Source organism: Pagrus major, chromosome 6 (assembly GCF_040436345.1).
Source record: "Pagrus major chromosome 6, Pma_NU_1.0".
NCBI lineage: Eukaryota > Metazoa > Chordata > Actinopteri > Spariformes > Sparidae > Pagrus > Pagrus major.
Genome location: NC_133220.1, coordinates 3,331,477 through 3,347,696, shown reverse-complemented (window position 1 = coordinate 3,347,696; position 16,220 = coordinate 3,331,477). Strand labels below are relative to the sequence as shown.

Genomic DNA, 16,220 nt, shown 5'->3' with positions numbered 1-16,220 from the left:
GGTTGCCAGTCTTTTTACTGACGTGACAGAATAATGTAATCTACTTTATTAATGTAGTTTAGTCCCAGGTTCATTCTGGGTTCATGAATTTTAACTTTATGTTTAATGTTTATGTAACAATGTTTATATTTATGTATTGCATCACAGATATTTTAGTATCACAGGAAAGATGCAGGCTCATCTTGTGACAATTCAAAATAAATCAGGAAATCAATATGACTGTTCGTTATTGAGCTAAACAGCTTTTTATGTCACTGGTGTGGAAACTCACATTTATCCCAATAATGGTAATTCACCATCATCAACTTATCAACTAGAGTTTTTATAGCAAACCACAATCAAAGTCTTCATCCTCCCGTCCCTTCACTGGACCAACCTTTAGGGAAGGAAAAGATCATTTAATTTAAAAACACTGAAGCGATGCACCAATCATACGTACGTAGAGTCAAATGTAAGTGCAGCTGGATTCTGTTAGAAACAGTTGTTTCTGTTGGAAAAGTTCACGTCACAGAGTCAAACAAGCTTTGGAGCTTCAGTATCATCTGCTCATCTCTTGGTGCTTCTGAACTGTGTTGTTTGTGTAGATGCTGAGAAGAGTTTCTCATATTCAGTCTGCCCTCGTTGACATTAAACACTCTTATGTTTAAATAAATATAATTGTAAAAATAAATGAAACAACCCAGTTAAATCTTTAACAACCTTCTCTTGGCAGAAGTTCAACTAACTTTATGGTTAATTTTTCTTTCAGGCAGCATAATTAAAGTAGTTCTCACTAACATGTGACACATCAGGTGTGTTTACCTTTGAACACCATGTTTTATATTTTATTACAATCTTTATAGTTCAGTTTAACAAGTTGACTGTATTTGTGTGTCTGCCTCAAACTGGAAACAGTTTAAAATGTTTGAAATATCGTCCCATAAAATGATGCTGGAGGCTTTTATTGTGTTTTTCTCTTCACACTAAACTGGATACAAGCAGAGTGTGGATGAACAAAATCCCAATATTACTTTAATAATGCTGAAACTGTCTCTTTATAATTTATTGTTTATAATGTGTTCACAGGTGCAGCTCCAAAGCCAAATATTGATATACTTCATGTCACAAAGGACGGGATCCTGCTGCAGTGTGAAGCTCACGGTGATCCACTTCCTACAGTAGAGTGGAAGGACAGTGCTGGTAAAACTCTTCCTGCTGATGAGCGACAGGTCTCAGAAAAAGGAGGTCATTCATACATCACTGTCAACATTACTGTGACCAAGACCGGCCGCTATCACTGTGTAGCTAAGCAGAAGGAAATCAACCATCAGATATCTGCTGAGACCTCTGTGTATATCCAAGGTGAGATTCTTCCTAGTTGTGATTTAATATGTAAATAATTTTGAATGTTTCAAACTGAATAAAAAATGTCTTCATAGAAATGATGACGTTGGTTCATCAGTCACCAGAGATTAGAGAGAGAATGAACGTTTATTAATTATTAACACTATATGTGCTGTATGTGATGCAGTTAGATCCCCAGTATTACACTCACTCTCTTTACAGTTAATATGTTTCAGAGGAAACATCTGAGGACAGTTATGAAGCTCATTGAGAAGTTTTGTGCATCATGAATCTCATAGTATCAAACTGCAACACACACAAATCTTTATTTTACTTCATATTTCATCATAAAAGTGAAGTTTGAGTCAGAACAGTTGTGTTGGATTGCATCAGATCATTAATGTGGGCCTAATAAAGTGGCCACAGTGTGTTTGTTATTCTGTGTGTGATGATACATGACTACAATATGAGCACATACACTTGATTCATGTGTTCATTTAGTTCATTAATCAGAGAAACTGTGTTTACTGAGAGAGAAACTCTTAGTCCTGAAACACATTTGAGCTCTGTCTCCTCAAGTCACACTGGTGCTGCTTCTGGTTCTGATGCCACAGGATCTTCATCACTAAATCTTTGTCTCAGTGACATGAAAGAATGATGTTGGTACCAGCTCAGGTCCACTGAGGAGCTCAGACTGAAAGTGGTCCTGAACTCTGAGCCTCCTTTTCTGTGAAGTTTGTGGCTCCTTTCCAGTTGAGAGACAGTTTCCACAAACCAGGCCTGTAGTGAAGCTGCACAGGCTGCCTCTTCTGCCTGCTGACTGTTTAAATCCTTTACACCGACTGTTTGTGAGTTCACACCTGGACAAGTTAAATGTACATACATGTGGTTATTGAACAAAGATTTCTGCATCGCCAGACTAAAATGAATCACAGCACACAAACTGAGTCTCACACACAGCTGAGCTTGTTGTTCACCACATAATAACTACGAGGTGTAACTGTTGAGTCACTGACTGAACCAGCTGACAGAACCGGTTCAGTACAGAACCACAGAATATGAGCTGCTGAGTGAGTAGAAGAGGAAACAGAAGATAATGTGACATGACACTGATCTGAAATGATGAGTTATGATGAGTGATAATAACAACATGACTCATTAAACATCATCACACATTTTAACTCACTCCGACTAAATATTCATGAAATGTTAAAGACAATAAATTACTTTTAATACTGTTGAGTTATGTTTTATAAGATTATATAATATACAGTTGTGTTGGATTGTTTTAGATTAGAGCTGCGAGGTACGGCCTTAAAATTATATCACAATATTTTTAGGCCTCATCCTGATATACGATATGTAACTCAATATTCAGAAATCTTCTCAAAAGTGCTTCATAAATGTTGGGACGGGGCCACAAAATCAAATATCTCAATATTTTTGACCAAATAGGCCCCACAGTGACATCAGTACTGTGATAATATTGTAGAGAGAACTATTGATACTTGGACAAAATATGAACATAATGAGATTTCTGATCAATAATCACCAGTAAAGTGGATATAATGACTAAAGTATTAGAACAAACAGAAAAGTCTGGTAAGTTCAGAAAACTACATCACTTTACTGTAATACAGCCTTTAAAAGCTCTTATGACATATCATGATATAATGACATCATCATTGATTTAGTCTCATATCACAATAACAATATAAAACTGAGATGTAGCCCGGTGCTAGTTAGCATGTTAGCCTCACAGAGCTGTTAGCTTAGCTGAAGACTTTCAGATTTCTCCAATAATAAATCAGAGAAACATCAGTGAACATAATTCTGTTTAAAAAACATAATTCCTCTGACATGTGAAGCTTTAATCTGATGTCCTTAGAAAGTACAGTGAACATATTTGAATTAAAAAGTAAAACAACCTGTGTGTTGCAGCTGAGGAACAGGATAGTTTGGTGGTTAGTTGTGTCGTTGAATCCAGTCCAATAAATCAAGATGAATGAATAAAACTACAACTTCTCCTGGTGTTATAAAGCTGAAGAGTTTCCAGCTGAATACATTTTGTAACATTCAAACACAAAGCTCAATAACAAAAACCTAATAAACTATACTGTAACAGGGCTCTACACTGACATTTTTCCCAACGAGCACATGTTCTCCTAAAGTAAAATATCTGGGAGCACAAAAAATATGTATTTATCGATGCTGAACAATTCACATTAAAATAGGCAGCACAAACAAAATTTTGATTTACAGTGTTTGATTTCATTTTTTTTTTTCATTTCAGGCAGCAAAACAATGGTTTTGGTAACTAAACAGGTCCATCACTCAACAAAATATAGAGAAATGTCCCACAAGCAACGTCACATGACCAAACAACTGTAACGTAGTAACTGGTCGTCTCTTTGGAAACTTATATGAGGAAAAGCCTCTGTCCTCCTGTCTGTCCGACGACTCTTCGTCACATTTCTGCCCGAAAAACAGCGTCTGTCCCCGTCAAAAAACTTTAACTCACGGTGAAAAAAATCACCACGACGGTCAGTCCTCCACCGAGACTTAGTGAACTTTCCCCCCAGAAAACAGCCTCCCTCCCCGCGAGTGAAAGAGTCAGACAGCGTCCTGTTGACTGATGGCGATTATGTCATTTAGAGAAAAACGTAACTTTGTCACTTTCCAGGATGTTTGGTGGGTCAGGATCTCAACCACAGCACATTATAACAGCATCCATATGATTATAAACAGTCAGCAGGTACATGTTTAGATTAACAGGAGGACACCGGGGAACACCTTGAAAAAAACACATACGTCATCACCATGACGTGTACCGTCACGCCTCTTCTGGACCCGCAGCACCGGCTTGCTGTGTGAATTACTCTGGTTCGTCTTTAAGCCGGAGCTGCTCAGCTCTGTGTGAACAACCAGCTCAACCAACTCTGTGTGAAAAGGGCTGGTAACTTGTGGTTGTGATGGTAACTTGTGGTTGTGCTGGTAACTTGTGGTTGTGATGGTAACTTGTGGTTGCGATGGTAACTTGTGACCTTCATTTTACCGGTTCGCACATACATTTTTTTAGGGGCAAATGCGAGTGAAGTGTAGCTTAAATATACTTAAAATATGTCAGAACAAGCACGACACAACCAAAACTATTATGTTAGAGGAAACAGGTGTTGAGTTATTGTTGTGGTGTGTAAAGTTGTTATCTGACTTTGTTTCCTGATGACTCTGCATGTTAACATACTGAGTAACACATGTTTTTATCTTCCAGGTGTCAGAGTGGACGTGAAAGAAGGCAGTGATGCTGTTTTACCCTGTTCCCCCAGCACCAAGGAGGACATCACAGGAAAGACCTTTGAATGGAGGAAAGATGGTCAGAAGGAGGTGTTCTATTATAATTCAGGCATCTTCACAAGTCAAGATCAGCAGTTCAGAGGTCGAGTCTCACATTTTCAAGATCAACTGAAGAACGGCAACGCCTCCATAAAGATCACAAAAACAAAGATGGCCGACAGTGGGACCTACAGCTGCGATTTTCCAAATCTTCAGCCGAGACAAACATTCATCATTGAGCTTGTTGTTGGTGAGTGCTTTCATTAAACAGTTAAAGATGTCCACTCATTTACTGCTGCGACTGGTTCAAGAGTCCCAGATGGACTTTTGTTGTGGTCAGAATACACATCTGGCAGGGCCTCGAGCCCACAGAGCTGCAGCCACATCTGGAGAGATGACCTCTGTATCAAACATGCCTGATATCAGAGACACGCTGCAGATTATGTCTCTGTTCAATGAAATTTCAGCCGTCTATAGTAGATGAAATATGACTTTTACACAGTATTACCTGTCTGTTTCAAAACAATCTAACGTGTGTTTGTTTTTCCTTTCAGGTCAAGTCTTAAGAGTCAGAAACATCCCAGGTGAGTCCTGATTCTGATGACGTCACTCTCCACCTCTGCAGGTGTTTCTGTAAATGTCTTCTCAGGCCTGTCAGTCTAAACACTAACATCTGTGGGCCTGAACCTCTCTGTGTTGAACTGACTGGGATCACTCGTCACTTAAAGGTGGACACGTTTATTATATTATAGTTATACAACAACATCTTTTAATCCAAGAAGCCTGTGTGTTATTAAATCTAATACTTTTATTCAGATTGTGTAATTACATGAAGAAGTTATTGTGTTAGTTAAATAATTAATTACTGCATTTCCCAAAAAGCCTCCATATAAAGTCTTTTTACTGGCGTGACAGAATAATGTAATCTACTTTATTAATGTAGTTTAGTCGCTGGTTCATTCTGGGTTCATGAATTTTAACTTTATGTTTAATATTTATGTCACAATCCTTCTGAGTCCCAACATCAGGCAGCATAATTAAAGTAGTTCTCACTAACATGTGACACATCAGGTGTGTTTACCTTTGAACACTATGTTTTATATTTTATTACAATCTTTATAGTTCAGTTTAACAAGTTCACTGTATTTGTGCTTCTGCCTCAAACTGGAAACAGTTTAAAATGTTTGAAATATCGTCCCATAAAATGATGCTGGAGGCTTTTATTGTGTTTTTCTCTTCACACTGTAAACTGGATACAAGCAGAGTGTGGATGAACAAAATCCCAATATTACATTGATAATGCTGAAACTGTCTCTTTATAATCTATTGTTTATAATGTGTTTACAGGTGCAGCTCGAAAGCCATATATCAAGACACTTAATCAAACAAAGGACTGGGCGCTGCTGCAGTGTGAAGCTCATGGTGATCCACCTCTTACAGTAGAGTGGAAGGACAGTGATAACAACACTCTTCATGCTGATTCGCCACAGGAATCAGAAAGAGGAGGTCGTTCAGACATCACTGTCAACATTCTTGTGACCAAGACCGACACCTACAGCTGTGTAGCTACGCAGAAGAATATCAGCCATGAGATATCTGCTGAGACCTATGTGTATATTCACGGTGAGATTCTTCCTAGTTGTGATTTAATATGTAAATAATTTTGAATGTTTCAAACTGAGTGAAAAATGTCTTCATAGAAATGATGACGTTGGTTCATCAGTCACCAGAGATTAGAGAGAGAATGAACGTTTATTAATTATTAACACTATATGTGCTGTATGTGATGCAGTTAGATTCCCAGTGTTACACTCACTCTCTTTACAGTAAATATGTTTCAGAGGAAACATCTGAGGACAGTTATGAAGCTCATTGAGAAGTTTTGTGCATCATGAATCTCATAGTATCAAACTGCAACATACACAAATCTTTATTTTACTTCATATTTTATCATAAAAGTGAAGTTTGAGTCAGGACAGTTGTGTTGGATTGCATCAGATCATTATTGTGGGCCTAATAAAGTGGCCACAGTGTGTTTGTTATTCTGTGTGTGATGATACATGACTACAATATGAGCACATACACTTGATTCATGTGTTCATTTAGTTCATTAATCAGAGAAACTGTGTTCACTGAGAGAGAAACTCTTAGTCCTGAAACACATCTGAGCTCTGTCTCCTCAAGTCACACTGGTGCTGCTTCTGGTTCTGATGCCACAGGATCTTCATCACTAAATCTTTGTCTCAGTGACATGAAAGAATGATGTTGGTACCAGCTCAGGTCCACTGAGGAGCTCAGACTGAAAGTGGTCGTGATATACAATATGTAACTCGATATTTTGAATTTTTCTCAAAAGTGCTTCATAAATGTTAGGACGGGGCCACAAAATCAAATATCTCAATATGTTTGACCAAACAGGCCCTACTGTGATAATATTGTAGGGATGACGATTGTTACTTTCACGAAACATTAACACGATGAGATTTCTGATAATAATCATCATTAATGTGGATATAATGACTCAGTGGGTAAAGAAAGTATCAGAACAAGTCGAACAGTCTGGTGAGTTCAGAACATGACGTCACTTTACTGTAATGAGCCTTTAAAACCAGGAACAGACAACAGTTATGATATATCACCATGTGAGAATATCAAATATCTAAGACAATATATAGTCTCACATCATGACAACAGTATATATTGTATATGTTGCTCAGCCCTGCTTTAGATTGTACAGGTGTTCCTATTAAAGTGGCCACACCCGAGCCCTGTTAACAGAAGGGGACAAGCTTTTAATGACCCTGTGTTTCACATTTCATAACACATTTTCTCTATTACTTTAATGTAAATGGACAACAAAGTTCACATGACGTCCTTTAATGTTTTTTTAAGCACAACAAATGTGTAAAAGTTCAGGAGCTGCTGTAAAGTCGTCACTGTTGATGTGTTTCTGTCATGATGTGAGTCAGAAAAAGTGTTTTAGTTGTAAATAGTTACGAACTCTTTGTAGAAGTGAAATGTGTCTGAAATATGATCCTCTGTTGAATAATGCTGGGAGCTGTAACTGAGCCTCATCATGGTCCTTTATAACTGATAAGTCACTCCTTGTTATCTTCACAGGTGCAGCTACACAGCCAGGTGAGATTCTTCCTCTTATATTGTTTTATTCAAGTTTTATTTGATTCCAAACAACATAATGTGTGTTCAGATCGAACATCGAGACATTTTATAACAATATCTTCATTAAACTTTTGGTGATTGAATAATATGCTGTGTAAAATTTCAACTGTTAATAAACCTTCAGCTCACTGGAACATCAGCGTCAGGTTACCATAGTGATGTATTGATGTTATATATTTCAGGAGCGGACTCACTTTTAGTTGTTCTGTGTGAGCTGTGACGTCCAGTCTGCTGTTTAACATCTGCACTGACATTCTGACTGATACCTTCACTGTTCATCTGTTTCAGGGTGGTCTGCTGGATTGGTTACGTTGTGGTTCTTGGTGTTGCTGTTGCTGTTCTAGCTTTACTGCTTTGGAAACTCAATTGTAGGACAAGTAAGTTTAAATTATGTATTTTATCAACATGTTCATAATTAACAGACAACACAACTCATTCTTTACATGGATCTCATGTGCAGAGTCTCGACAGTTGTTTTATTCTCTCTGACATTAATTATTCTGTGTATTGACACTGAGTAGGATCAGGTCAGGTGGGACTTTCTTCACTGTAAGTACGTTTTGTTTCCTGCAGACAAGAAGAAGAGCAGCGCCAGAACTGACCCAGATTCAACAACACCATTTACCAGAATTCATCTGATCATGAAAAGTAACTTAGCTCTACGTGTGCTGTGAAGTTTTCTACTGTGTGTGTTTCCACCATGTTGGATGATGGTGAGGACGTTTTGTCTGGTCTTCTCATATTTCAGGCAGTTTGAGGATTAAAACTTGGTTTTAAAGTTTAAATTAATTTCAGGTTTAGGGTTGAGGTTGTGTTGAGGCAAGTAGTTGAGATGGAAGGCTGTTTGTTGATGTGCATGTTTCTCATTAACACGACCTCAATCTGTCCCTGAACTAAACCAACTGTTTTTATAAGATGTCCTCATAATCTGAACCTTAACAGGATCATAGACAGTAAGATCACAGCATATCTGCTCCCTCAACTACAGAGCTAACTTACAATTAATACACTAAATATACACATATACAGTTATTAGAGCCATTATTGCCTATTTTCGTTTGATTAATGTTATCACTATTATTGATGAGCAAATGAATAGTTGTTTAGATGAAGATTATGTTTTTATTTAACTGTTTAAATTCATAACAGTGATAAGCCACCTCCCAGGAAATGAGGACAGATAATGGGAGGTGGGACAGGTGTCTCTGATGATGAGACAGGGGAGAGCCACAATGTTTTTAGACCGCTCTCTTTATTCGTTTGTATTTGGGCTTTTCTTTAAGTAGATATTCGTGACTTTTAAGTTGTGTGGACACTGCAAACCCGACAAATAAAACGCTGTTTAAGATTGAAGAGGCAGTGATTGTTTTTTATGGGAGTGCGTCACAACCACAGCGAACCCCTGAACAAAGGACGGCGGCTGGATGCCGGCTGCCGGTTAAAATGCCGCCACATTTTGTCTAAAAACACCGCAACCTGTGGATATGTGTGGATGATCCAACGCATCGGAACAGGCGCTGGACCTTTATGGACTTAGACACACATCGGCCTCAGCGGACTCGTGAGTAAAACTAAAGTTGCGCTGGAAGTTATGAAGGAATGAAATGTTACATTAATGGAAATCGCATCATCGGGCAATCAATTAAGTGTGCACACTGACAAACAAAACGAAATCCAATGATGTCTTGAAGCATAAAGTTTTGAATGGAAAATGAAAATAAATGTCTTGTGGAAAAGCTTCTCATGCTTTGGGGTTGAATGCTTGCGACTTGTGGTGAAATGAAATTGAATGAGTTCTACATTCTACATATTTCAAAATAAAAGCACGCATTTCAAAATAAATTCATTAGAACGGCTGCAATTACAGAATTGATTGGTATGAACCAAAAATGTCCACATTTGCGGATTTCCTTAAGGATGTGGAGAAGTGGAAAACTTCTCAAACAGATCCTCAGTCACTCATTGGACCCCAGGACAGCATTTCCAACGTTTCAAAGAGGTCACGAGTCTCAAAACGATCATCTGCTACTTCTTCTGTTGCCTCAGCTCTACTTAAAGTTGCCACAGAAAGAGCTGCTCTGTTAGCCCGGGCAGCAACTTTGGAAAAGAAACATGCCCTGGACATGGAGAAGGCTCAACTAAAAACCAAAATGGAACAAATGGAGCTGGAAATGAATCTGGCTGAATCTGAGGCAAAATTAAAAGTGCTGGAAAACTTTGAATCTCAAAATGAACAACACTTACCAACACAAGTACCACAAGCACGACAAGGGGATGGCATGAATGAATACTTGGAAACTTACCAAGAGAACACTGATGTAACAGTGAATCCAGAAACATCTCCAGTTGAATTTGCTGAACTTGGAGCAATTCCCAAAACACCCTTACAAAGGTATTTAAACCAACAAGCCAAATCAACAATAAGCTCTCCACCACAAACTAAGAGAATGACACGCATTACTCTACAACAGCATGGTCCTACTGTTCAGAGTTCTCCGCAAACAGCAACAGGTGCTGGGATTAACATGACAAACAATGAAGACAATTTCTTGACTGTAATGCAAAGACAAAATGATATTGCTGATTTATTGGTTTTACAGCATAAACAAGCATCACTTCCTGCACGAGAAATTCCAGTTTTTGATGGAAACCCTTCTGAATTCAAATCTTTATGAGGGCATTTCAGCATAACATTGAGGAGAAAAAAAATAACTGCCAAGACATGTTATATTACCTGGAGCAGTATACATCAGGACCCTGCCAGGAGTTGGTCCGTAGCTGTCTTCATATGGATTCTGTAGCAGGTTTTGTGGAGGCCAAGAGACTGTTAAAGGTGCATTTTGGAAATGAAATAAAGATTGCAAATGCTTATATGGCTAAAGCTCTGAACTGGAACAATATAAAGCCAGAGGATGGAAAGGCACTGCAAAGTTATGCACTTTTCTTAAGAGGCTGTTTTACTGCCATGAGAGGTTTGCAGGACATGGAGGAGCTTGACCTGCCGTCCAACTTAAAGCTCATCGTGTCGAAACTTCCTTATAAACTGAGGGAGAGGTGGAGAACTGAAGCTTGTGCCATTTTGGAACACAGTAACACACGTGCAAGATTGCAGGACCTTGTGGCATTCATTGAAAGGCAAGCTAAGATACTACAAGATCCTCTTTTTGGTGATATTCATGATCCTCTCACGCATATTAGGACTTTAAAGGCCAAAACTTTCACAGACACAAAACCAAACAGATTTAAAAGTAAAGGAAGCAGTTTTGCTACCACAGTGGTGATGGTACCTGACAGTAAAGAAGAGAAATGGACGCAAGAGAAATCACCCAGTAAAGTTAACTCGAACTCCAGCACTCATGACACCGCATGCTCCTTTTGTGCTGGTAAACACCTCTTGGCTGAATGTCGGAAAATAAATGTTCAGCCTCATGAAGCTAAAATTGAGTTTCTTAAAGATAATGGATTGTGCTTTGGATGTTTGAAAGTGGGGCATTTGAGTAAAAACTGCAAAAGAAGAATGAAATGTCAGAGTTGTCAAGCCAATCACCCCACTATTCTGCACATAAAGAGATCCCCCAAACCTGAGACATACACTCACAAGGCAGAGCTATATAGTATGGCAGCTAAACCTGAAGAAGCATCGATCAGCAGTGCTCTTGTGTCACTTGGAGAGGGTGAAGGTTCTGGGGCTGGTAGAGACTGGACCCCGGCAGCACTGACACATTTTGTACAGAGAACCTCATGAGGAAGCTTCAACGCTAGAGGCCGTAGAACTGAAGTTCTTCTGCAGACTATGGGAACAGAAAAGGCTGTTAAGAGCTATGAGCTAACTGGTCTAGAGGTCGGTCATATAGAAGATGGTACTTACCTGACACTGCCAAAGTTATATACTCAAGACAAAATTCCTGTGACAAAGAAAAACATTCTCACCCAGACGGATTTAAACAGGTGGCCTTACCTGCAGGAGATCAAGGTAAAGGAAATAGATGCTGATGTGGATCTTCTTATTGGACTGAATGCACCAAAGGCTATGGAACCATGGAGAATCATTAATAGCCAAAGAAACGGACCATATGCAGTTAGAACACTGTTAGGATGGATGGTTAATGGTCCACTCAATGTCTCTACTGCTATGGAAAAGGAACGCACCGTGGCATCCGTGAACCGAATCTCCATTATGCACATTGAAAGGCTCCTGGAAAGACAATATGCACACGACTTTCAGAGAAAGACTATGAGGAGAAAATGGAGATGTCAGCTGATGACCAACAGTTCATGCAGATTGCCTCAAGTTCTGTAATTCTCACAAATGGCCATTATTACTTACCTTTACCGCTTCGTGATAGGAGCATCTGTATGCCAAACAACTATCAGATGGCAGAACAACGAACATTACATCTCAAAAGGAAATTTCAAAAGGATCAAGTGTATGCGAGTGAGTACAGAGACTTCATGAATGACATCATCAGAAAAGGTTATGCTGAGAAGGTACCACTAGAGGATTTAAAACCGGAGAACGGCAGATTGTGGTACATACCTTACCATGGTGTGCATCATAAACGTAAAAAAACCCCTCTGTGTAGAGTCTTTGATTGTGCATCAACCTTCAAAGGAGCATCACTCAATAATGTACTCCTACAGGGCCCAGACTTAGCTAACTCTCTTATTGGTGTTTTACTCAGATTCCGGCACGAGCCAGTTGCAGTTATGGCAGATATTGAGAGCATGTTTCAGAGTGAGAGTTCATGAAGAGGACAGAAACTTGCTCAGATTCCTATGGTGGCCAGAGGGAGACACAAGCAAGGAATTGGAGGAATATAGGATGACGGTTCATCTATTCGGAGCTGTATCTTCTCCAACCTGTGCAAACTTTGCACTGCAAAAAACTGCAGAGGATAACAGTAACGCATTTGATGGAGAAGTGTCCGACACAGTCAAGTCTAATTTTTATGTTGATGATTGTCTCAGGTCAGTTCCAACAGAGAAGCAAGCAATATGCCTTGTTAGGAACCTCAGAGAAATGTGCTCCCTTGGAGGATTCAAACTAACCAAGTGGGTTAGTAATAGTCGTGCTGTGTTGGCATCCATCCCTGATGATGACAGAGCAAAACACATTAAGAACCTGGATCTGGACAGGGAGAAGCTGCCTAATGACAGAGCATTAGGACTGTACTGGGACATTGAAAATGATATATTCAGCTTTCGTGTCACTGTTAACAAGAAAAACCCCACCAGAAGAAACATACTTGCCATAGTGAGTTCTGTGTATGATCCTCTTGGTTTTCTTGCCCCTTTCATATTGAAAGCCAAGCAAATCCTTCAACAACTCTGTGAAGTGAAGTATGGATGGGATGAAGCGATTCCTGTGGAATTGTTAAAACCATGGCAACGGTGGCTTAAAGAGCTGGATGAGCTGGCCAGATTCCAAATTAACAGGTGTGTGAAACCGAAGAACTTTGGCCAAGTAAAAACTGCACAACCGCATAACTTTTGTGATGCAAGTGAACAAGGTTATGGAACTGCAAGTTATTTAAGGTTCACAAATGATTCTGAAGAGGTACATGTTGCATTTGTCATGGGAAAATCAAGAGTAACTCCACTCAATACAACAACTATCCCAAGACTGGAACTCACTGCTGCCACACTGGCTTCACGAATAGACAGAATGCTTCGCACAGAACTTAAAATTGAACTCCAAGAATCCACTTTCTGGACTGACAGCCAGTCTGTTCTGAAATATCTTCGAAATAAAACACGGAGATTTCGAACCTTTGTGGCTAATAGGATTGCAGTGATCCATAACTTGTCAAAGGTGAGTCAGTGGAGGTTTGTAGATTCCAAACACAACCCGGCTGATGATGCATCTCGAGGCCTGAGCATTGAATCCTTTCTCAGCTCCAAGAGATGGCTTCAAGGACCAGAGTTTCTGGCAAAATCAGAAACAGGATGGCCAGAAAATCCTGTAGAGCTCGGCTCCATCCTCCCAGATGATCCAGAGGTGAGGAAAGAGGCTATTGTACCACTGTCACCTCTACCTCAGAGAAAAATCCCGCAAGCAGGCTCATTGAGTATTATTCATCATGGGATGACTTAAAAGGAGCTGTAGCCTGGATAATGAAACTAAAGAATCTCCTTCTACAGATGAGCAGGAAAAGAAAAAAGGAAAGTACATTGATTGGTCAAGATAAAAGAAAACCACTAAAAGATCAGACGCTCTTTCTCAAGATGCCTGCTGTTACGACCATAAGCAAAGGGGGTATGAGGAAGTAACATAAGAACCAGATTTTAAGGTTTAACAACAAAGGATTTTTATTAAATGAAGCTTCAGGTCGTCTTAACTAAAGGAGGTGAGGTAAAAGGGAACAGAGGGCGCACGAGTGCTGTTCAAAATAACAAACAAATATAACAAAAGGAGAACTCTAAACAGAGCCTATAATCTTCTAACTGGAAAACCAAAACGGGAAAGAAAAACCTCACTAACTAATCTACTATAAACAACAAAATACACATCAAACAGCACCCCTAACTAGGGAATGTAACAAAGGAATATCTTCGTGATGAAAAAATCAGTGAACAGAATAAACAACTAAACCCTGCCCAGTCCCAATACATCCAGCTACCAACCTCCACCGTTTTCCACGATCTAATACACAAGAGTAGTTTTCACCGAGGCAAGCTCATCACCGATACACCACAACAAAAAAGCCGCCTCGATGCTCAGGCAGCTCCATTTAAATGCCCGAGCCACGGCAATTGTCTCCAGCTGATTGGTCGGCCCGAGCGAAGGTGCGGCACGGGTCGCACCAATCACTGTCCGGTTCCCAGGCTCCAGCGTCACCTGCAGCACGTCCCCAGCTGACAGCCACACCTAGTACAGGGGATAAACACAGACCCACCCGCGCCGGGACGTAACGGCGGGGGCCGTAACACCCCTCCCCTTAAGACAAAAAAAAAAATATACACCCTTTTTTTTTTTTTTAATCACAAAATTACCACTTTTTTCACAAAAACCCGCCAGTGTTCAAAATCTCGACAGTGTATCCGCTAACACGTTGTCCACCCCCTTTCGGTGTTGAATCTTAATATTGAAGTCCTGCATAATTAACGCCCACCTCATTAGCCGCTGATTGTGGTTGTACATGCTCGCCAGGAAGACAAGGGGGTTATGGTCAGTGAACACTAGCACTGGCAACGGGCTGGAGCCGACGTAGACCTCGAAATACTGGAGTGCCATTAACAACGCCAGGGTTTCCTTCTCAATGGTGGAATAACCGAGCTGATGCTTCAGGAACTTCCGAGAAAAATAGCACACCGGGTGATCCACCCCATCATTCCCTGTCTGTAGCAGAATCGCCCCCACACCCACCCCACTAGCATCTACCTCGAGCTTGAACGGTCGAGAGGAGTCGGGGGCAGCGAGCACCGGGGCATGACTCAGAAGAGCCTTCACACTCTCAAAGGCATGCTGACATTCAGGGGACCAGACAAAGTTCACCTTTGGGCTAATTAGCTTAGTTAAGGGATGAGCAACTGACGAGAAGTTCCTACAGAAGCTCCTGTAATATCCAGCCATGCCTAAAAATCTGCGAAGAGCTTTTCGCGAGGAAGGGGCTGGACAGTCCAGTATGGCTGAAACCTTGGCCTCTAGGGGCCTCACCTGTCCCTGACCCACTTCCCTTCCCAAGTAGGTGACGGAGGCTTTCCCAAATTCACACTTGGCTAAGTTTAAAGTAAGATTCGCTGAAGCCAGCCTGGTGAACACTTGTTCTAAAGTTTGTAAATGCTCTTCCCAGGTAACGGAGTACACGATTAGGTCATCTAGATATGCATTGCAATTTCCTACCCCAGCCAAAACGACATTTACTAACCTTTGAAAAGTGGCGGGGGCGTTGCACATGCCGAATGCCATCACTGTATACTGTAGAAAGCGATCGGGAGTTACAAAGGCAGAGATCTCCGACGCACGTTTGGTTAACGGCACCTGCCAATATCCCTTGAGCAGGTCTAACTTGCTCACAAATTTAGAGGGACCCAGATTGTCAATACAATCCTCCATCCGCGGGAGAGGATACGAGTCAGGGACAGTCACAGCATTGACTTTGCGGAAGTCTGTGATGAAACGTGGCGACCCATCAGATTTGGCCTCTAACAAACAGGGAGAGCTCCAAGGACTTACGCTAGGTTTGGCTAACCCGTGCTGCACTAAATACTCCGTCTCTTTCTTCATTAGCTCACGCTTAACCGGATTCGCACGATATGGATGTTGCTTTATCGGCCTGGCTTCTTTCACCTCTATATCGTGCTCTAACACAGTGGTTTGAGTGGGAACATCACCGAACAGACAAGAGAACCGGGTGATCAACTGAATTATGTCTCGCGGTTGT

The 16,220-nt window shown here is 40.5% G+C and overlaps 1 protein-coding gene across 1 annotated transcript in view; it reads left to right on the top strand.

Moving 5' to 3' along the window:
* The window catches only part of LOC140997846 (hemicentin-1-like), a 79,575-nt gene that overhangs the window by 25,026 nt on the left and 38,329 nt on the right, over positions 1-16,220 (top strand). Inside the window, exon 3 of the mRNA XM_073467900.1 lies at positions 1,066-1,341. Within this exon, the coding sequence (XP_073324001.1) occupies positions 1,066-1,341 (276 nt within the window). The remainder of the gene's footprint in view (positions 1-1,065; positions 1,342-16,220) is intronic.